The 24,196-nt window shown below is 36.7% G+C and overlaps 1 protein-coding gene across 6 annotated transcripts in view; it reads left to right on the top strand.

Moving 5' to 3' along the window:
• IYO (RPAP1-like, carboxy-terminal protein) overlaps nt 1–24,196 on the top strand; it is a 47,359-nt gene that overhangs the window by 16,561 nt on the left and 6,602 nt on the right. For 2 of the 6 annotated variants that reach the window (XM_088867754.1, XM_020663750.2), the window contains exons 4-6: nt 17,077–17,267; nt 20,745–20,850; nt 21,019–21,279. In XM_088867754.1, coding sequence (XP_088723880.1) covers nt 17,077–17,267; nt 20,745–20,850; nt 21,019–21,279 — 558 coding nt within the window. Of the gene's footprint in view, nt 1–17,076; nt 17,268–20,744; nt 20,851–20,979; nt 21,280–24,196 lie in introns of all 6 variants that reach the window. The other 4 variants (XM_020663751.2, XM_020663749.2, XM_088867756.1 and 1 more) reach the window with 3 other exon arrangements.

The raw sequence follows: 24,196 nt of genomic DNA, 5'->3' as shown, positions 1-24,196 counted from the left end.
GTTTGGTAATTGCCGTAGAAAAGTTTGAGGCATTGGAGGAGACTAATAATGTATCTTATTTCAATTGAGCTTTTACTAATCTCTTATGAAGATTATGTTGTGTGGAATTTTTTATTATGCTTGTGTAGGGCTTACCAGAACTCTTCTACCTCTCTCTCTTTAGGTTAGCAGCAGCGACTCTCTACTTCTCTCACTTCAAGTTAGCAGGTGAAAGGAAAAAGTCCAGATGAGAGAAGCGGGCTTAAAGAGAGAGGGATCACCTTATGCAAACCAGTTATTAGGACTCAAGAGAGAGAGGGGGCAAAGGTTTCCCATAGATATTTTTTTATGCGGGGATAGAGTAGAGAGAGATGTGCGCAAAAGATTTTCCAAAGATTACCCATCAAGGCACGTAATAGATTTTTCACCCCTCACCACGCGTAATGGATTTCGTGATTTTTGGAGAAATCTCGGGTAATGTCTTTCCATTTCCTTACTATTAAAGTGTACCAAACTGTGGAAATGTTTTATTTCTTTATAATCTATTGTCATATAATAGATTTCTAGGTATCCAAATGGACCCTTAATGTCAAGTATTTGATAGAGGAAGAGGAATAAAATATCGAGGGAAGATATGAGAGAGAGAGAGAGAGAGTGAGGGAGAGAGAGATAACTCACACATAACCCTTTAGAATGAATTGTTCCATTTGTGTGCCTAACTTACTTCAACACTCCCCCTCATGCTGAAAGATAGATATCAGTCGTGCTCAGCTGGAAAACTATATCATCCAGTCTATCACTGACAACTACTTCAATGAAGATATTTGCTGGTTGATCTCCTGATTTCACATGATTACAAGTAATTCTGGCTGCAATTTTTTCCTTTATGAAATGGCAGTCTACCTCGATTTGTTTTATTATCTCATGAGATATGGGTTCTTAGCAATGTGAATGGCAGCCTCATTGTCATAGATGATTGAGCTTTAACTACCACTTCAGCCAATATAGTTTTCGTCCACTTCACTTCACTTCATATGCTCCATGTGCCATGGCCTTGTATTTAGCTTTAGCAATTGATTTGGCCACCACATTTTGTTGTTTACTCTTCCATGAAGCCAGATTCCCTGCAACAAAGGTACAATAACCTATAGTTGACCTTTTACCAGTCTCTATACTAGCCCAATCTGCGTTAGTGTAGATTGCAACACCTATATGACTGTGATTAGTAAACGATGACTGTACAAGGAGATGATTTGAGATACTTCAAGATACAGTGGACAACATCTAAATGAACTTTCAGAGGGGCATCAATAAATTGCCTAACTACACTAATCACATAAGATATGTCTAGTAGTGTAACAATGTTTCAAAAAGCGCTAGGTGGGTCCTAGGCGGGCACCCAAGCGGGTGCCCAGAACTTGGGCAGCCCAGAATAAAAAAAGGATATATAGTATAAAAAATAAAAATTAGGTATTTTGGGCACTCACTTTGAGTTTGATTTCTCAGTTTCAAACTTTCACCTCAAAGATTCTTCTAAGGATTAAAAATCTTTTAAAAAACACCCCAATCGATTTATAAAACATCAAAAATTAAGTCTAATATCAATAGGTGATGTTTTGATCCAATTTTGTCAACTTTGAGAAACCCTTCAATCCTAAAGAAATCACCAAAAACTAGTTTTTTGGAGGCTTTCTCTCTCTAAAATGGGCTCCAATGAGTTTTAAGTTTCAAATGAATTTAAAACCATCCTTCTAACCCTTTATATTATTTTAAAAAATCAATACAAAAAAAAAAAAATTCCGCCTCTAGGCGGGGCGCCCGCCTAGGTGGGTTTCGTACCGCCTAGGCGGGGCACAGGCCCTAGGCGGCCTCCCTGGGCTGGGCATTGGGCACCCGCCTAGGCAGCCGCCCAGGGACTGCCGCCCAGATTGGCTGCCTAGGCCTAGGCGATGCGCACAGGCCTAGGCGCTGCGCACAGGCCTTCTGGACCGCCTAGGCGCTGAGCGGTCCGCTTTTTGAATCACTGTCGTGTAATTATGAGATGTATAAGCTCGCTGACTAACCTTTGATATAACAAGGATTCTTTAGCTACTCTCCCATATGTCATGAAGTCTATGATTGGTTTCCATAGATGCCTCCATCGATTTGGCTCCCAATATACTGGTTTGTCGCAATAGATGTAGCACTTACTTCCTCTGGAAATAACAATTCCCTTCTTTGACCTTTCTACTTCAATTCTCAAAAAATATCTGAGTGGGCCCAAATATTTTATGTGAAACATTTTACTTAGATAAAATTAAGATCTTCAATATATGTTAAGCTATCTCCTTGTCACTACAATATCATCGACGTATGCAATGAGTGTTGTAATTGCGAAGCTTTGTTTCCTTAGAATGTGTGGTCAGCTCGACTCCTAAACCTAATTCTTGCAAAGGCTTCATTGAATTTTTCAAACCAAGCTCTTGGCGATTGTTTAGGTCCATATATCTTTGTCAATCTGCACGCATTTCCTATCTCCCCTTGAAGCTGAAAAGCTGGAGCCATAGCGATATAATGTTTCAAAAATTGCTAGGTGGCGGCTGGTTTGGTGTGCCTAAGTGGGATCCTAGGACCTCAGGTGCCTTGAGGTGCAAAATTGCATAAATGTATGTGTGTGTGTATATATATATATATATATATATATATATATATATATATGAATATGCATTTATATGTGTTCTAATTAACTTTTTTATGCAAATATTTACGCATGAATGTTGAAATGTTAATTTTATGTGTGTGTGTGTGTGTGTGTATATATATATATATATATATATATATATATGTATTTTAACTTTTTCTATATATATATATATATATATATATATATATATATATATATGTATGTATGAATATGCACTTATATGTGTTCTAACTAACTTTTTCTATGCAAAATTGCAAATACGTATGCATGAATGTTGAAATGTAAATTTTGTGTGTGTTTGTGCATATATATATATATATATATATATATATATATATATATATATATATATATATATATATATATATATATATATATATATATAGGGTATGTTAGGGTGCTCACATTATGGAGTAATTTATTATCGTACTCAACAAATTTTGGACAATTCTATACCCTTGTTTTGTATTCGGAGCATTTTTTTAATGAGGGTATTTTTGGTCATTAGCACCCTAACATAACCCTATGTGTGTATCTATCTATCTATATATATACACATGTATTCTAACTTTTTCTATGAAAATATGTATGCATGAATGTTGAAATACATTGAAAACTTCAAATCATTGAAACTTTAGTGAAAAAAAAAAAAACGTAAACAAGTCCATGTATTAGCCTCCAACTATCCAATCCAAACTGAGTGTGGCTTACTCCATACTGACACATGAATACGATGATAACTAGACAAGATGGAATACACAAATTTCAACAATGAAGGGTAAGCTTTTGGATGCTTCCTCAAACGTCAAATTCTTTTTTTAGTTTACAGAAATATCAAAATCAATCCATTTGGGGGGTTCAATTTTTTGTTTTTCACTTTGGGGGTTTAAAATAACCCCAATAGCCTTTTATGAAAAAAAACGTGGGTAAAAAATGATTCAAAGTGACCTTAGGGGGCACTTTATTCTTAAAGAAATGGACCTAGTACCTGGGTGCCTGCCTAGAATAGGGCGCTAGGCACCCACCTGAGCCACTTGAGCGAGTGTCTAGGGAGGGCCCCAATTGCCTTGGCATGTGCCCTGAGGTCCTCTAGACGCCTAGGCACCGAGCGGACCATTTTTTTAAACAATGGGCATATAGTCTTCCTCATGAAGATCTCCATGTAAAAAGACATTTTTCACATCGAGTTGATGCCTTGACCAAGATTTACATCCAATGAGAGGATGATTCTAACATTATTTAACTTCGCAAAGGGGGTAAGAATCTCTTTGTAATCTATACCATGAATTTGATAAAACCTTTTGCAACCAACTTTGCCTTGTATTGTTTGATCATGCCATGTGCGTTGTATTTCGCTATAAACGCCCACTTGCATCCTACCACCTTTTCTTTAAGAAGTTAACTGAGTTCCCGAGTATTGTTCTTTTTAAGAGCTTGCATTTCCTCCCTCATCGTAGTGTTCCATTGAGGTTGTGATAGAACTTTTGTTATAAAAGATGGAATGCTAAAAATAGACAGATTATAGAAAAGCATGATAAGAAGCTGACAAAACATTATAAGAAACAAAGTTGCTTATAGGGAAATGTGTTCAGATCTTCTTCACCCCACAAATATGATGAACTCAAATATGAGGTTTGAGTTTCATTATCAGTAGTAATATGAGGTCGACATCCAGTATTCTAGTGCACCTGATCTGATGATGATGTGAAACCATCATTATCAGTGTCATCCTCTATATAAAAATTTCTTCCCTTGTCTTCTCTGAGTCTGTATCCTCCTCCACTATCGTCCTCCTCTTTATCTGCACCTTCTCCTTCCCTTCCCCCTTCCCCCTTCCTCCTTCCCTTTTCCTTTGCCACTTCCTTCACCTTAGTCTGAGTGCCGGATATAGTAGTTCTCATGGGGCTCAATGCCATACTAGCCACCTCTTGTTGCACTTGGGTCCATGTCAATCTCTCTCTCTCGAATACATGGTCATCCCTAGCATCCGGCTTCGCTTGTTGGATCTAAATCTTTCACAAGAATGGGGTCTTCAATTTGAAACTGCTCTAGATTGCCCTCCTTTAGCCACTGATTATACTGAACGACAACAAGGTTGTTTAGTCTCTTCTAAACTATTAGAATTCGTGGCATGAAGTAGATATCGAGAACGTTAGTATAGTAAATTGTTAGGAGATGAGGGTATATGGAAAATTTACCATCTTGAATTTGCTGAAGTTGCACTCACAGCCAGACGATGTACAAGTCAAGATCAAAATCCATTGCCCCATACATACTTTGTAAGCTGGGGGCAGTTTGTCCATGGTTGCTCCACCAAGAAGCTATAATAGATTTAAAAATAGAAATAAGCAGAGTGTGTATATATATATATATATATATATATATATATATATATATATATATATATAAAATTAGAATTTAGAAAATTAGAGTAAGAATACGTCTTCAACTTACATGGATATAACTGCGATGTCCATCCCAAGCATCCCTATAGAGCAATGATACAAGTCAAGTTCCATAGACAGTTTGTCTTGGACATCTGAGTTGGGGTGGATCCTCACAAAACACTTGTAATTGCTTCAATGAAACATTCTCTCTATCTCAGGATTAGAATAGAAATAAGCAGGGTTGAGAAAATACCCTACTAGGTGCAGGGGTCTCCAACTTCATATCCTACTTCTTATCTATAATTTTCAAAATAGGGCCATCTTTGCTTTCACCTTGCTTCAAGTTCAGCTTGATTTCTTCTCTCGCAACCTCTATTGATAACTTCTCATCTATAATTTTCAAAATAAACCCATTGCCGGTTCCTTTGCACTATCCACAAGGCGAAGCACTTTTACAAATGGCTCAAAAATATGGAGGCAAAACTGAACCCCAATCTAAGACCTGGGTGTCATAACAATGTCATAGACTTTTTTCCCTTTGCCTCCTTGGACTACTTGCTCGATTTCTAATCTGAGGAGATAATAAACATGGTTTGAATTTTATCTTTTTGCTTATTCAGAGAATCCAAAGACAAGAATGAAGTGGCAAACCTTGTGACCCCCGGCCTCACCAACTTAGTCCCATTTGTAAACTTCCTCATTGTGGCTCAAACATTGGTGTGACTATAAATAAAAACTATTACAACGTTAGCTTTTTCTAATATCCTATGCACCGTTTTTTTCTTGGCAATTTTCTCAAGCATGAGATTGATTCAATGAGCTATGCAAGGCGTCTAGAAAATGTGTGGCCTCGAACTCTCCAACAATCTCCTAGCGACCATATTGGTGTTAGCTACATCTGTGATAACTCCCCAATCCTTGACTTCCTATCGGTGCAAGTATCTATCATAACATTCACCCTACATCTGCCCCAAACATCCTTGTGGGTATTCAAGCAATCATTTGTTATAAATCCATCTCTTTCTTCAACAAAAGCCCTTTGAGCTCATAAGTTGTAGGGGGCGCTATGTCCTGGGCCAAAATGCCCTACTGCCTCTAACATAGCTTGGGAACTCCTCAAACTAGAGTATTAAATGGTAGACCTGCTTGAAAGTACCTTCGAGCCGCATACTGATTAACCCTTTCTCTATCTTGCTTCTTCAAATGACTTTCTAGACTAGTTTGTACTGGCTCCTTTTCGCAAATCACTCCCTCGGGGCCACGAGGGGCGAGAATGTATCAATAGGCCCCCTTATTCGAGGTCTCTTATGCCCAATGTTACTTGGTCTAGATATGGAGGCCCCTCCCTCTTCATCCTCATCTTCTTTATCTATTCCATAGATATCTACATAGGCTCTAATGTTTTCATATTGTTTCCTCGTCTAGTCTTCCTTCTTTTGGACCCTTCTAAAAGATCCAACATCTCTTTCCCGACCTCTATAGGGACTTGAGTACATGGCGCTATGTCCTCTCTCTTGCCGGCTGATACAGGGAAATTTGAGGGAACAATAAAATCAGCAAGAAACAAAGCTAAACACAAGCATAAGTCGAAGACGCCACATGTTTCTTCTCCAAACCTAAGCTAGGGTGGCAAAAGCCTAAGCTTTTCTCTCTTTCAACTTCTAAAAATCATGTGGAATTGACCCTCTCAATTCCATAAAATGATTAAAAAGACCTATATATCCTAACTTAAACTTAAACTTTGTAATGACAGTTTTGCCCCTATGATCAGTAGGGAATAGTACTCGTGAATAGCACTTGCGAATAATACTCATGAAATAAATAAAAAAGCTATAAAAAGTATAGAATTCCTAAAAACTAAAAACCCTAAAAATAATCCTAAAAGCAAACTATAATACACATCCTTTAAAGTTGAATAAATATAAAGAATAAGAACAAATTTTCCCTCCATCACTCTTTCTTGGTTGGAGAAAACTCATCCTCGAGTTTTGAAGTGTGCTAAGATGAAATTGGCGTTAATCTGGTAACATTCTTCACCACAATTATTGTAAACATGAACAAGGGGCTTGTGGGTTATTGAACTGATCAAAACACGATGATTGGGCATTGGAACTAAGAAACCCTCGAGGAAAGGGTCACTATATATCGATGTAATATTTTTAATCACATAAACATGTTGAATTTGCAACACTTCAGCCATGTAACCCTGCTGAATGTGCCAAGGTTCAGCTCCAGAACACACCACGAGTTCATCCTTGAGATTAGCGATTAAACCAACAACTTCACTTTCTTCCAAAATATCGTCACCGTCATCATGATCCTTATCATGGATTGGATCTCTTAAGAAATCTTGTTTTTTATCTGAGTATATATTGAAGATTGGTGTGAATCCCAATCTACAATTTGCTGACTTTCCATGTAATCTGTGTCAAAATAAAAAATCTCATCCTCCAAATCGAAAACCTTAGAGTGATGTTCCTCACATCTAGGTCTTCTACCACTGTTCTCATCAGTCGACTCCTCACACGGGGCGCAAAAGTGAAAAGGCTTGTACTCGAGATCCTCTTGGGCTGAAAGATTACCGTCTTGTCCATTATTGAGGCTCGCAAAATGCTGCGTCAGTTGTTGAACTTGCCTTTCAAATTCCTCAATTCTATCATCTATGGGATCACAGAGTAAATCTATAAAAATCCCCCTTATCCAATCCCTTCTCGCTACCATTGATTCGTTGAAATAACAAACCCTAGATAAATAATCAACAAAATTGTTGAAATCACCAACATCTAGGTTGTTTTGGCAAAATTTTGGTCAAAATCAGCAAAAGCCTAGGCCCCACTATAACGTCACCTCTGTGTTCTTGACCTAGGGCACCAAAGAAAATGGTGCTACAGTAACTCCGTATGTGCTACAGTAACTTCCATAATTGCTACAATAACTTCTGTGTAAATCGCGGGCTCTGATACTACTTGATGTAGGAAAATTTGAGGGAACAATAAAATCAGCAAGAAACAAAGCTAAACACAAGCATAAGTCGAAGAAACCTCCCAAGCTAAGGTTGCAAAAGCCTAAGCCTTTCTCACTTTGAAATTTTAAAAATCATGTGGAATTGACCCCTCTCAAGGCCCCCACACCTCTTATAATTACATTTCAATGTTAAAAAACATTACATATCCATAAAATGATTAAAGTGACATATATATCCTAACTTAAACTTAAATTTCGTAATGACTATTTTGCCCCTGTGAACAGTACCCATGAACACTATTCGTGAATAGTACTTGTGAATAATATTCATGAAATAAATAAAAAAAACAATAAAAACCATAGAATTCCTAAACACTAAAAACCCTAAAAGCAAACAATAATGCACATCCTTTAAAGTTGGATAAAAATAAAGAATAAGAATGGTTTTTCCCTTCATCACCGGCCAAAAGCTTCTTCAATTGATTAATGCCAGCATTATACTCTTTTTTGCAAAATTTGCAAGCTACCCTATTCTTGTCATTAGGGTTGGGACAATGTCCATATATCTAACCTGGATCAACTTGTTTACTTGAATTGGAGGAACACATTTTCACCTACAACCCTTGGCTATCATGCATCAACTTATCACCTAATACTGAAAATTACCCAAAAACAACAAAGTCAAACTCAAATACATTTACAAGAAGTGGAAATTAAGCAAGAGTAATTTACAACTATGTTGTATTCCATAGTCAAGGGAACCTTGTAGGTAAGGTGACGATCCTGCTCCGGAACCTCGATCCCTCGGTTTCTGCAAGGGATCTTGTAAGGACCCTGGTTTTTCGATTTTGGGATCTCGCTCCCAAAAAACGAGGATCACATTCCATCTATTAGTGGAATCCAGTTCCGTTTCAAAATAGATTCCCACTACCATGGGCCAAGGTTTTGGTTCATTAAAATCTTGGGTTCCATGTTTGTGGAATCTACTTTCAATAACGGACTATACAAGGTTAGAGATTGCCATTGTCCCAAGTTCTCATTATTTAAGAAACATAGGTTCCATGATGGTAAAACCCAATCCCTTTTTATGCATAGCACAAAGTTCTATTATTTTAGATTCTTAATTTGAACTAGCCATAGTCTAGAGTGGCCTATTGTTTTATTGAGTCCTATTGTGTAAGCCATCCCTCTTAGTTGTGAGAATATATATTTCATTTAAAATCTTATATTTATGATGTCCAATTGTTTTAGATTCTTAAATCACAATGATGAATCCTCTTAGTTGTGAGATGAGAATATATGCTTTCATTTCAAGCTTTAAACTACTTTTTTTACAAGAGAGAGAGAGAGAGAGACAGAGAGAGTAGTTCATCTTGTCCTCTTACCCATTCGGAGAGCCAGCCTTTGAGAAACAATAGAAGCAGAGGAGATTACATTCAAAGAATATGACCCTTGAGTGACAGGATTCTAGGTTACTGGGGCCAACCAGCTGAAGACCTTGATTCCTATACTTTTAAGAATTTCGATATTAGAACAAGAGGAACCCCGGCATATGACATACTTAAACCTTGATTCCTTAACCATGGGAACTCGTACTAGCTCTACTTGACAACCTTATTTTTATGTATAGTGGAGCTTAGATTCCAGCTAGTCAAAACATCGAACCCATTGACATGGGATCTCACTCCCATAAACCTAAGGATCTCGATCCTTGCCTTGTTCATTGTACGGACACCGATTTTAACCCCAAGGAGCTTCCACTCTAGGGCAGTTCGGTGATCCGAACCGATCTCGCTTCTGTCTCTAACAACTATGATGTATTCTAAATATTTGAAATTTCAAATTAATCATCCAAAGAATATTAAAAATTGATCGGCTAAAAATTACAAATAGGGAATGAAGGAGAAAGAATTAATATATTGACCCTTTATTATATTGAGTTCTCTACAATCCAAGGCAGGAGTAAAGCTGGCATGATCAAGGCAAAAAGAAAGGGTAAATCCTACACATCAAAATTGCGATGATTTAATGCGTAAAATTAAAAAAACATATTACTCCTCCAATTATTTAATAAGGCAGTTATTAAACTAGCTCATGAAAAAAATATTGTGGGGATAAAACATATGAATCATACAAGTGAACTCGTGCATGAAGAAAACAATATTATTGATTTGGTTTGGGGGCAATGGACTTTTTCCATTGAAATTGCTCTCCTAAACTGAAAAACAAAATGGGTGAATAATCCAAATAGCTGATAACATATCAAATACATATCATGAAGTATCAAAAATAAAAAAATAAAAAGAAAAGAATAACATAATACATTTTGCAAAAAAAAAAAATCCCTAATGAAAATATTGAACTATACCAACCTTCTCAAAATGGAATCGATATCGGCCCAAATCGGAAGGTTTTGCTTCCCAAATCTCCTATTTTACAACCACTGTAAGCCTAAAAAAGATTCGGAATAAATATCTTTTGATTATTTGAGAATTTGAGAAGGTTGAAAAAAAATTCGATATCTTGATAGATCTTCAAATCTTGTTTTTTAGAGGGTTTTTTTTCTTGTTTAAACGTCACTAGAAAGGGGTGGTGTTTTTTTTTTGGTTTTTCTTTGGAGGGGGGAAGGAATGGCCCCCAAAACCCTTTTCCCCCTTTTAGGGGCACATGTCGAAAATACCTATTTGGCGGGAGGCATATTCCGCCCTTGGCCTCGTAATTTCGAGGCGGCGGGTGCCTTATGACACCCGTCAAGGACCTACTGCCTAGGCCACACCTAGGCAGTTTGAGAAATGCCTGCCTTGGCGGCTGGGCGGTCGAATTTTTATACATTGATAAAGACAACAAACTTTTTTTTTTTTTTTTAAATTGTTAATAGGGTCATACATTTGAATCCTTTTTGATTTGCTGAATACTAGTATTATAAGAAAACAAACGCAGCAGTTAGGGTCCAATTTGTCTCTTTTAGGACCCAGAACATAAACAAGACACACACTACCAAAAACTTTGGGAGATATGGGAAAGAAAGGAGTATCAGGAAGAATTGTTTGGATCGGAGACTTGCCTTGAAGAACCCTTGATGGCATATGATTTATCAAGAATGCCGCAGTAAGAACAACTTTAGACCATAAGGTTTTTGGAGCATTCATTGCAAACAAGAGAGATCGAGCGACTTCCAGCAAGTGTCAATTTTTCTCTTACCAACTTCATTTTGCTGAGGAGTGTATGGACATGTTGTTTGGAACTCTATACCCTGATCCCACAAACAATTCCTGAGATCCTTAGAGACATATTCATCTCTATTGTCTGAGCGAAATACTTTGATACGTGCATTATATTGTGTTCTGCCCAGTTTATGATAAACTTGGAAAAGTGTTGCAACTTCATCCGTATGTTTCATTAAATAAATTGTGGTTAATGTAATGCAATCATCCACAAAGTTCAAAAAAAGAAGAGAAGTGATAAAAACCAAAAAACGATACAATTGGGGAAGGTCCGCCACACATCAAAATGTATAATAGAGACGGGAGAATCATTCCTTTTATTTCTGATAAGAAAGGACATTCTACAATGTTTTGATATCTGACAAATCTCACATTTTAATGGAACTTGAGTTGATGAAGAAAAAGTCTTTGGAAACAATGAATGACAAATAGACAAAGGAGCATTAACAAGATGAGTGTACCATAATACACCTGTTCTTTATTAGCAATGCATGACAAGGCAGTGGTTTGAGTTTCTGTAGGAGCCTATTTCGTGTCTCTACTATTTCGTGTCTCTAGAAGGATTCCTCTATCCTTACGCCCATGCCCATATGTCCCTGTCACCAAGTCTTGAAAGACACAATAAGACAGGGAAACAGTTACAAAACAATCAAGGTTTTTGTAAGATTACCAACAGATAAGAGATTATGAGATAATTTGTGAACATGCAAAGTGGACAACAAATCTATGAAGTTATTGGAACATGTAGCATAAGTAGAAAAGAGATTGGATTTGCCAGTCATATGTTCAGTGGCTTTTGAATCAATAGACCAAGAAGCTTGAGGAGTCATGGAAACATTGTGTACAGATACAAACAGTCCTGATTAGGACAGAAGGGACTTGGAGGAAGGAGATGGCTCAAGATCATCAGTGGAGGCACGCTGCTTAAGGTCAAGAAACTCTTGTTTGGAAAAGGTCGTATAGTCACGAAGTGGTTAACCAACATCTTATTGTTGAATCTCGGTATGACTAATCTCCTCATTAGTCATAGCAGCATAGGCCTGAGTTGTATTGCGTTTAGGGCGTCCAATGAGCTACCAACATGTTCTTTGGTGTATCGGGATTTTCCAGAATGGGTGCATTTTAACTTATCCTTTTCATCAGTTGTGAAGCTCCTGCGACCACCACTATGACCTCCTCCATGACCACTATGATGATTATTAAAAGTATTGGAAATCAAGGTAGATCTTTTAGTTTGACCAATGGAACCAACCATAATTTTCTAGCGAGTTTCTTCATGTTGGAGGAGAGAAAAAAACCATTTCAAGTGATTTTTATGTTTCGCCATCCAAAATATTGGATTTGATGTTTTCATATTCGGGATTAAGCCTCCTAAAAGATTGAATATCTTCTTGTGTTCAACCCTTTCTCTATGCTCTTTTGCACAATAGGACTATTCTATAGGTTAGTACCGATTTAGCTCATCCTCAAGACCCCGAAAAGCAGCATAATAGCCACTAACTGATAAGTCGTTTTGTTTGAAATTTGCTGATATGTTGCTCCAACTCATAGAGTCTTGCTATATTCTTCTTTTGTGAGTTAGCTTAAGCCATTGCATCCCACAGTTCGTTGAAGTATTGCATCTGGTTGCATAGAGCTTAAATCTAGTTCACAATAATCATTTTGCAACTTCCCAGCCAACATAAAGAAGGCTCCATTACATCTGGGGTTACTCTCATCATTATCATCATCATCATCACCATCATCGTTAGAGCCTTTCCCGAACTAATTGGGGTCGGCTACACTAATCTTAGTCCGCCATTTTTCTCTTTTAGGGCCATACCTTGAATGAGGTTGTTCTCATATCTTTTCACACTACTTCCGACCATGTCCTTCGGGGCCTACCTTTACCCTTTTTGAGCCTTCCAATTGAACTAACTCGCACTTCCTAATAGGTTTTGTACTGCGCCTGTGCTACACATGGCCAACCTACCTAAGTCCACTTTCTTTCATCTTACCGATTATTGGTTCCACACCTAAATTCTTCCGAATGTATTCATTTCAAATTCGACCCTTCTTGTCTTGCCACTTATCCATCTCAACATCCTCATCTAAGCAATATTCATTCTATGAATATGTTGTTTCTTGGCCGCCCAACATTCCATCCCATAAAGCAAAGCTGGTCTCACAGCTGTCTTATAGAACTTACCCTTCAGCTTCATTGGTCTGCAGCGATCACGTAAAACTCTAGTTGCTCATCTCCACTTCACCCACCCAGCTCTAATTCCATGTGTGATATCTTTCTCAGTCTTGTAATTTTTCCTGGATTATCGACCCAAGATATCTGGTTTTACTATACGACCATCAATCGACCCAAGATATCTGGTTTTACTATACGACCATCAATAACTCAACTTTTTCTACCTCCACAAAATAACTTAATAGATCTGACCCATTCCATGTAGTTCGTACCATCAAATCTAATTGAAGTGATTTGGAGTCCAGAGTACTCCATACTTGATATTTGTTGTGACATTGTTCCTTTTTCTAGGCAGAAAACAAATCATAGAGTTGCTGAAATCTGGATACACCCTTAGATTTCTCTCTGAACACTTTCAGTAAACACCAAAGCATGTGACAATGCATTGGCCAGTAAATTATACACTCATGGCTGCAAATTTCATTTGTAAAATGGCTGCATGGCTAGTCAATACGCATCAAACAGCTGTTATCAATCCCTGATAAATAAATCTTGATAAATATATTTCACGTTTCTCTCAGGGAGGAACAAATTTATGCAACCTGATTGATCGTTGGATCTCCCATCAATGGAATACGAAAAAACCTAAATTTTGGGAAGAAACCCAAAAAAAATTGATAACTTTCACAAAAAAATCATATCAGAGAACAAATTCTAGAAATAGCACTTTCATTAAAAGAAAATGTGAAAGTATGTTCTAGCTAGGGAAGGAGCTAGCCATAACTCCATGGGGATTGTGGGCATCTTTTAGGCTTGCAACCTCCTTTTTCTCTCTTGATGCTGGTCTAGAGCAATTTTTAGGCCCATATTGGGTTTTTGTATCGAGTGCCCTTTTAATGGGTTGCCCATTTCGTATATGCTCTTGGTTGTACATTTTTTTGTAATTAATATAATACACAATTTATTAAAAAAAGAAGAAGTGAAAGTATGTTCTCACCATGATCTTGAAAAGAAAAAGCTTTGTTAGGGTTTCTTCTTGCTGAACATTCATCTATTGTCTGGTCGTATTGTTGAAACCAGCAGTTACATGGCCAGTGTTTCACTAGTCAACTCACTTCTTCAAAGACCTTGCTCTAATACCAAGTTCAAAACTAATCTGTAAGTATTTAATGGAGGAGAGGAATAAAATAAGAGGGAAGAATGACAGAGAGGAATAAAGAGAGAGAAGAGAGCGAGAGAGAGACGCGAGGCCACTTTTGGATTTGTCATGTTTATATTCAAAATTTACTGAAAATACACTTGTAAGTTCATAACTCACATATAATCCTATAAAATTAATTATTCCATTTATGCCTCTAACTGCTGTAATTTGACCGAGTGCAATATAGAATGAGGCCTTGCTTCATAAAGACCATCTATAGCCTAAAATCATATTTCTGGTTAGCCCTTGAAACTCCTATAAAACTTCTAAATTATTGCCTTACTTGTTAGACTCCATGCCATCGGTACCGGGATCTTCCAAGGAGGGGGTCGCTTCAGCTCTCTGAGATACGGGATCTCGATTCCGGGCGATTCCTTGATATGTGGGATCGCCATTCAGGAAATCAGGGAACTCGATCCCATCTAATGGGATCCATATCCCTATGCCAAAGATCATGGTTCCATGAGTAAGTGGTACTGCGATTCCACCAACTTGGAATCGAGTATCCTTTAATTTGCGAGTGAGTTTCACCGACACATTTTCTGGTTCATATACAACCAAGTGTGGACCTCCAATTTTTTATGACCTACAAACTTTCTGAACTCCATGATTTTCTACATATTTTACAATTCACAATTTTACACACCTTATGAATCGTGATTTATGCCTAGTTTCAAAGAAAGGCGACAAAATAGAGGACAAGGAGAGAAGCAAGATGGAAGAAGATACCAAAGTTAGTCGCGTTTGGTTCAATTGAAGAATGTCAGTATGCTCAACTTCCTTGGAGCTAGTTCACTGGTATTGAAGAATGTCAATATGCTCAACTTCCTTAGATCTAGGTCATCGGGTCTTGTCTACCTCCTGAAGGACTTCTATCGCTTGAGGGTTGGTTAACCAAATCAAGCCACTCATGAGATTGCCTTATGGGTGACAGAATAACCTGTATACATGGAAATGTGAGGTCTCTCTCATGTATATTATATGTTTTTGAACCCATAGCAATCTTTGTAAGAGAAGAGCTATTAGGAATTATATATGGCTATCTCTTTCATTTTTCTTACTTTGAAAAGGAGAACTTAACTATTGAGGCATTTCTTTTTTGAAAACAATCTATTAGAACATTCTTAAATTATCAATTCATATTCAAGTGGGAGTTGCCCAATCCAATTGATTGGTGCCAAAACTGAGGACGTGTGCGTTTTAGGCAGACCAATAGGTAGGTGTGCAATTTTTGTAATGGACCCACATGATTAATTTTTTATAGTGATTCATGCTTAAGTAACTGTTTTTATGACCCTCCATTCCCATTGTTAGCATGGAATTGAGGACTTAGGTATTACATCACCATATTGGATTGCTATTATCGTAATGTGTAAGATCATACTCCAATGACAACAAAATGATAAAGAGAATTTCAATGCCATGAATTTTTTTCACATTGATACTGGGTTTGTGAATTTGAAGAAAGTTAAAAATATTGTTCAATGGAATTCGCTCCCAAGTTACAATAAAGTTGATAAGTGAACTTTGGAAACCTTGATCTTTATCATGGAGGAAAGCGATCCCAATTAGTAAAGAATTCTTGTGAAGATATGGAACACGCTCCCTAAAGTCAGGGATCTCGATCCCTTTACTTGAGTATGTACAACCCTTGTTCCCCCAACCACGGATCTTCAAGCCTATCGCGCTCTGCGCTTCCGCTCCCGATCCCAAAGCTACTGTCGCTCCCATTCCCAGTAACTATGCTCCATACTCCTTGTATATTCCTCTTCCTTTTTAATCTCCCATTCCATCCTATGTATCCTAGAATCTATTTTTCTTGTTTAGATTGGTGATGGTCTAATGTTGTTATAACGGTCTATTGTTGAATAAAGATTCTTGTTGATTTTATTGAAAATGATTTGAAAATAGTATCTGAAAAATAGGGGTGGCAGTGGGCTAGGTGGCCTGGCCTGGCCCGATGATCCCGACCCTAGAAAACTAGGGCCCGGGCTACATTTTGTGGCTCGAGGGATGGGCCAGGGCAAACCAACCATGGTCCAGGGATAGGGCCAGGCCATGGCCGGCCTTGCTTAGCCCCCTCCTTTTCTTAGGTTCCTCGTATTATTATTTATATTTTATTTAGGCCCTCTCAGCCCGACCCAATCTCTTGATAGGGCTACGCTTGGGCCAGGGCTTCTTTAACCCGATCAGGGTTGGCTCGGGCCGCAGCAAGCCTTGGGCGGTCTAGGGCCGAGCTAGGGGCAAGGCTGCCCGGCATGTTGCCGGCCATACTGAAAAATATGAAATTAATCTAGATATTTGTGTAGCTACACTTTATATTGTTATTTTCTTTACATGAGCTCTAGTAATTGACAAAGCCCTGTACTAGTTTAATTTATTTACTTTAGAAATTGGGAGAGCAACATTTTATCCATGATATTGATTTTTATAAAAAAATTTATGCCATTGGATTTTAGATTCCTGGGCAAAGAGCTCTTGCGTTACAGCTTCTTGCTTCTGTTCTTGATCAAGCTTTACATGGCTTACTAGTACAAAATGATGGTGGGCGTGAAATTGGAAGGTCCAACTATCCAGATGAGTTAGTTGATTGGCAAGCTGTTTGGTCTTATGCCCTGGGTCCTGAACCTCAACTTGCTTTGTCTTTAAGGTATTTTTCGTGCCCTCATGTCCTATTTGCACTTAAACATCATTGATGCTTTTCACTTCTACATAAAAGTGCTTTTTTGTTGCCATGTCTAATTTAATAATCTTTTGATTTATTTATTTTTGGTCAATGATTAGAAAAAGCAAATGATAATCTTAGAAGAATTTCTTCTACATTTTGATCATTTCCGTTACAAGCGTGGCAATATAATAGAAATGATCAAAACTTAGAAGAATATAAAAATGCTAAGAAAAACACAGAAAATAATAGATAATACTAAATTTAAAGCATATACAATAAACTGGGGAAAAGAGAACATGAAAAAGATATCTTCGAACTAGCAAAAATGAGAGAGAGGAAGTGTAAGGATCTAGATCATATTAAATACATTAAGAGTGAGGATCAGAAGGTCTTGGTGAATGATGATGAGGCCAACAAAAGGCAGAGAATTGCAGGATAAAAAAAAAAAAAACATAAGGTGGAGAATTTATTTTAAAAAATTGTTAAATGATGAGCACACATCATTAGGAGGAACTTTTGACATAAATGAGGGTGGAGGTCATAAATACATTCGCAGGATTAGGAAATCTGAAATTAAAGAAGCTTTGAGAAAGATGAAGATAAGAAAGGCTTTAGGACCGGATGGTATTCAAATAGAGGTTTGGAAGCACATGGGGGAGATTGCATATGGTGGCTAACCAAGTTGTTTAAAGAAAATGGCAAACGAATGAAGAAAACTTACTATGATATCGATTTAAGAACAAATGAGACATATAGAATTGTACGAATTATCGAGGGATTAAACTTATGAGTCACATTATGAAGCTGCGTGAGAGAGTAATTGAGCAACAACCAAGGCTTGAAACAAGCGTATCAAAAATCATTTTGGTTTTATACTAGGGAAGTCGACAACTGAGGCCATTTTCCTATTTAGGCAACTGATTAAAAAGTTTAGGGAGAAGGGGAAAAGACCTCCATATGACATTTATTGATTTAGAGAAAGCATACGATTGGGTACCTAGAAACTTAATTTGTGGTGTTGGAAAAGAAAGGAGTCTTGAGAGGCTTATATTGACATGGTGAAAGATATCTACGACTAAGCGTTAACTAGTGTAAGGACAACTAGTAGAGTGACAATTGAGTTTTTAGTCACAATCGGCCTACATCAGGGGTTAGTGTTGAGCCCATATTTTTTTGTTTTGGTTATGGACAAGTTAACTAGATACCTATAAGATGAGGTAACGTGGTGTATGTTGTTCGCAGATGACAGATTTGATTGATGAGACTAAACGCATCACGCAAAGTTAGAACTTTGGAGAGATGCTCTAGAATCTAAAGGCTTTAAAATTAGCCGGACTAAGGCAGAATATATGGAATACAACTTTAGCAATAATAAGAGTAAAAACGAAGAAATAGTTAAGATTGATGGCTACGAAAGACCAAAAATAGATTATTTTTGATATTTTGGGTTGATAATCTAGAAGAATGGAGAGATTGAGGAAGATGTCGTGCATAGAATTAGAGTTTGGTGGGCGAAGTGGAGATGTGTATCCAGAGTTTTTTGTGCCAATGAATCTGAAGGGGAGGTTCTTTGGGACAACTGTATGACCAGCCATGCCTTGTGGAGCAGAGTGTTGGGCGGTTAAGGAACAATATACCCATAGGATGAATATAATAGTGATGAGGATGTTGAGATGGATGAGTAGCAAGACAAGAAATGATATGTTTTGGAATGAATACATTCGAAGGAATTTAGGTGTGGCTTTAATAGGCGGTAAGATGAGGGAAAGTAGACTTATGTGGGTTGGCCATATGCAGCGTAGGCCTAATACAGTACCAGTTAGGAGGTGAAATTTGATTCAGGTGGAAGGCCCAAAAGGACATGGATGGAAGTAGTGAGAAAAGATATTGTGACTTATGGTCTTACTGAGGGTATGGACCTTGACAGAGCTGAATGGCGAAGCAACATTCTTGTAGCTGACCCCAAATAGTTGGTTTAAGGCTCGGATGATGATGATGATGATTGAAAAAAAGAAATGATTTGCTTCGATTGAGAATCTTTCACTTCACATATGTTTTTTTTGATGAAGGTTAACTTATATATTCACTTCACATATGTTTAAGAACATAATGAAGGGGAAATATTGTATGGAACCCTTAAAATTCATTTGATTTTATTAGTAGCTCCTATCGTGTGACATCAAAACCTAGAAATATCTATCACCCCACCCCTTGCTAATGTCTCTTCCCTTCTTATTTTTACCTCAATAAGTGCCCTGAACAATAATTACATTCTTTTCGAAGTTCTCTAGCTTGTCCCTCTTTTACAACCCTCTCTCTTCTCATTTCTCTCCCAGTAGACCTCCTCTTTCTTTTTTCATATCTCTCACTTCTCTTGCCCACGTTGAGAGAGAGAGAGAGAGAGAGAGAGAGAGAGGGAGAGAGAGAGAGAGCACAACGTGGGCATGAGAAGGGAGAAATAGGGAAGGTCTATCGAAAGAGATATGGAAAGATAGGGTTACAAAAGAGGGGTGAGAGAGAGGATTTGCAAAGAAATTTATGTTTTGTTTAGAGCATTTATTGAGGTAAAAATAAGCAAATGAGGGGAGGAACTTGAAGAGGGGGTGGGATGATAGATATTTCTAAGTTCTAATGCCATATGATAGGAAGAATAAGGGAGGGGCTGCCATAGAATTGAATGATTTTTAAGAAGTCAGTATGATCATTTCCCTATAATCAGTTGTTTTTCATTAGTATTTCTAAATGGTGATTCTTCATATGAGGTGTACTACCAAAAGAAAGGATTTTCCATGACAGCTCTTGGTTATTTATGAAGAGAATTTTGTTCTTTAAATATAGAGGTTGTTAACATAATTCATTGACATAGAGATTCTCTGATTCGTGATTCACTTGTTGCCTTGGTTTATAATCAGGCAGATAAGAGTGATGAGATCTCCTGAGTTATAATAGTTTGCACACCTTTTCCTTAATTTGAAAAGAAACTTCCATGTAGATGAAGCGCACAGATAATCTTTCTGCTACTGAGGAATGTATTTTGTTTCTAAATCGCAGTTGTTCTGATGGGCATAGGATGTATTCTTCGCATATTAGTGTTCTGGGCTGATATGATTGTCTACTATGAAGAGACATAGTACTCTCGCATTACATTATCTATCTGAATATTGGAATGTGATTTGTGACGAGTCACACACATATTACTCTTTACGAGATAAGTCTGGAAGTCTTGACATCATGTAGGGTGATCTACTTAATTTATGGATACGCGCTCCTAATTGAACTGCAAACATAGTGTTTGGGTAGTTATTAAAAGGTTTTTTTTTTTTTTTTCAACTATAGAAAAACATTCCTTTTATTCTTTTATGTGCTTTTGTTTTTGCCACAATTTCCATCAGTACGAGGTGATGTATAGAAATTTTGTTTGTTATAGTCAACTATATGTAAAGTTTTTTTTCCAAACAGGATGGCATTGGATGATAATCATGTTTCAGTGGTTTTGGCCTGTGCAAGAGTTATTCAGCGGGTACTCAGTTATGAAATGAATGAGCAGTTTTTCGATCTTACAAAGGTAGGTTTTTTTATGACGTTTTTTACTGTTCATAAGATGTAAAGTTGGCCTGGTTAATATGTTTTGATCATTGGCCTCGGTGTTTGGGTTTAGTTGTCGTTTATGAGTTTGATGTTGTTTTATGTCCAGATGTTTAAGTTTCACATGGGACTCCATGTTTCTTCGCAGTTGTTGACAGCTTCTGTTAAGGATATGTACACTGCTCCTGTGTTTAGGAGTCGACCAGAGTTCAATGTTGGTTTCCTCAAAGGTGGATATTGGAAATACAGTGCAAAACCTTCAAATATGTTCCCCTTCAAAGATAATGATGTAGATGATGGTAATGATGAAGATCACACTATTCAAGATGATGTAACCTTAGCAGCACAAGATGTTGTGGCAGGACTGATCAGGATGGGAATACTTCCAAGATTGCGTTTTCTTTTAGAGGTACTTTATTCCTTTGTGGCACTAAACTTGTTGTCCCTTCTTGGTGTATAAGTGCACTCAATTGCGTGTGAAATGATCATTGAGCTCCTCATCCACTGGGGCTTCATAGGAACCTAATTATTGCCCATCAATCTCCATCTGTTTCTAAATGTCATATGAAACTGGCAACCAAGTAACCCAGTAACAGCATTTCTTTTACTTTTTTGTGAACCATCAAATCCCTTGATTTTGTAACCAACGGTCCAACCCTCCCTATCCATCTCTCTCTGTGCCCTTGTTCAGCGCTCTCTGTCTGTGTCTTTCTTCCGTCATCACCTCTCACTCTACATGCCTATTCTGGTACCATCACCTACACTCTCTTTCTCCACATGCTGTCACCTCTCTCTCTCTCTCTCTCTCTCTCTCCCTCAGTGTTCGAAAAACTGGCCGGTCGGAACCCGAACCAGCCGGTTAGCTCGCTACCTGTGGGGTGACGATTCCGGTTAGGTCCGGTTTTAGTGTACTAGTAAAAAAACACAGCGTCCTGAAAAAAAACGGCTAAAAAACCTGCCAGTTTGGCCTTGAACTGGCGAAATTTTGACAAAACCGGCTGGTTCTGTGAAAACCGGTCCGGTTTGGCGTTATATCGGGCGATATAACGAAATAACGACACAACAAATAACAACCGTTATTTGTAACAGTGCCTGTTATTTGAGCAGACCCCGTGATCCGCCATTTTTTGCAGCTTTTTGATTCTTTTTTTTGCCGTTTTTTTTTTTTTTTTGGCTCAATAATTGTACTATACCTTCAAATCTTCTATAAATCTATCAATATTGAATCAAAAACTCCAAGATTAGATCGATTTTGGTGATTTTTGGTGCATTTTTTGGTGTTTTTGAGTTTTTTTATGAAAAATCCGCCATTCCTTTGATTTTGACCTGGTTTTTCAGTTTTTTTCGATAAAAAGTTGGGGATTTTAATGATCACAGAGATACATATACTTCAAGACTCCTGATTTCATTGAAATGGAGAGATTTGGGGCTCGATTTTGAGATTGAAGCAAACAAGGTAAGCCCGAACCCAAATTTTTTTCTTATGTTTGCAGCTTTTTTAGGATTTTTTAGACAATATTTGACTAGTATTATTTATTGCAATAAATAAAAGAACGATTTTTTAACAACAAAAATAAAATTTGGAGCTCGATTTTAAGAATTTAGGTTTTTTGGAGCTCGATTTTTGGAATTTAGGGTTTTTTTTGTTTTTAATGTTATATAATATATATGTTTATAAAAATATGTTTTTTGTGATGAATATGAGAATATATATACACAATATTTGTGTGAGATTATTGATTGCATAAAATAAATGAATGTATATTAGAACAAAAACAAAAATTTGGAGGTCAATTTTGTGGTTTTTAGGAATTTTCGGGATTTTAGGGTTTATTGAATGAAAAATAAAATTGATATTTTTTTTGTGAGGATTGTTTTTAATGTTATATAATATATAAATTTATAAAAATATGTTTTTGTGATGAATATGAGATTATATATAAACAGTATTTGTGTGAGATTATTGATTGCATAAAATAAATGAACAAATTTTAGAACAAAAACAAAAATTTGGAGGTCGATTTTGGGGATTTTAGAGATTTTGGGGATTTTAGGGTTTATTGAATGAAAAATAAAATTGATATTTTTTTTGTGAGGATTGTTTTTAATGTTATGTGATATATATATTTATAAAAATATGTTTTTTGTGATGAATATGAGTATATATATATATATATATATGTTCAATAAAAAAAACTTGTATTCCAAGTAATCTTTAAATTTTAGGGGGACATTTTTTACGAATGATTTGATTTTGGGGAGTCATTTTGATTAAAAAAACACTCAGTATTCTTTAAGTATCGAACTACCTGTTGGCTATACTTCATTATGCAATTGTGTCATAAAGCCTTAAGATTTTATATCTTTATGTATGCAGTAATGTTATGAAAAATGGATATATTTAGTTGTTCAACTTTAATTGTGTTTAAAGCCCATTTTTATAGAGGTTTTAGTTTTGACATCATATCTTATCATATCTTCAGTTTTGGCAGCATATCTTAATTTATATAAAAAGTATTTTCAATTTTTTTTGTAAGAGAAATGTATGTAATATATTAGTATACACTTAATCTAAGTTTTTCTATTTTTTTCAATTGTTTTTTATTTTTTTGGACGTTTTTTACTTTTTTTTAAAAAAAAAAAACTACTTGATCGGTTAAAACGGTTAACCACCCCGGTTAGTCCGGTTCCTGTTCAAGCCGCTCCCAGCCTCAAAACCGGTAATCGTTTCGGTTCAATTTTGCGAACATTGCTCTCCCTATATATATATATATATATGGAAAAAGTTTGTATAGAGTCGAGGCTCTAAACAATAAAATTAGAGCCTACCTTAAAAATTTCACTAGAAGAGGTTGTTTTGATGCCCAAATATCCTCAAATTGATCATCTCGACATCAAGATGCATGAACACGAGAAAAAAAAAAGAATTTCAAGTTTTGGAAATTGTCCATCTTGTAAAGCATTTTTGGACCGTCAATTTTCAAGATTTTCAAGCTTTTATAGATCCATTTGATCTACACTATTTTTGAAGCTTTAAATTTTATAATTAAATATGAAAATATATTTTAAGGCTAACACAAAGATTTCCATTATTGAAACCACATTTCTTGACACTATTTGAAGGTAGGCTCCAATTTGATTGTTTTGAGCCTCGGCTTTATAACAACTGCACCATATATATATATATATATATATATATATATATATATATATATTTATATATATGCCCATGCCTTGCCGATCTCCCATGTGAGAGGTGGGTGGCATTCATCTCTCTCCTGGAGAGCTACTATTATCAGTTTCTAGGATCCTTGGAATTCAGATTT

This window comes from Amborella trichopoda, chromosome 5 (genome assembly GCF_054954075.1).
Source record: "Amborella trichopoda isolate Santa Cruz 75 chromosome 5, AtrichopodaSantaCruz75HAP2 v2.0, whole genome shotgun sequence".
Lineage (NCBI taxonomy): Eukaryota > Viridiplantae > Streptophyta > Magnoliopsida > Amborellales > Amborellaceae > Amborella > Amborella trichopoda.
Note: the sequence above shows the minus strand (reverse complement) of the source record. Positions and strands in the feature narration are given on the sequence as shown.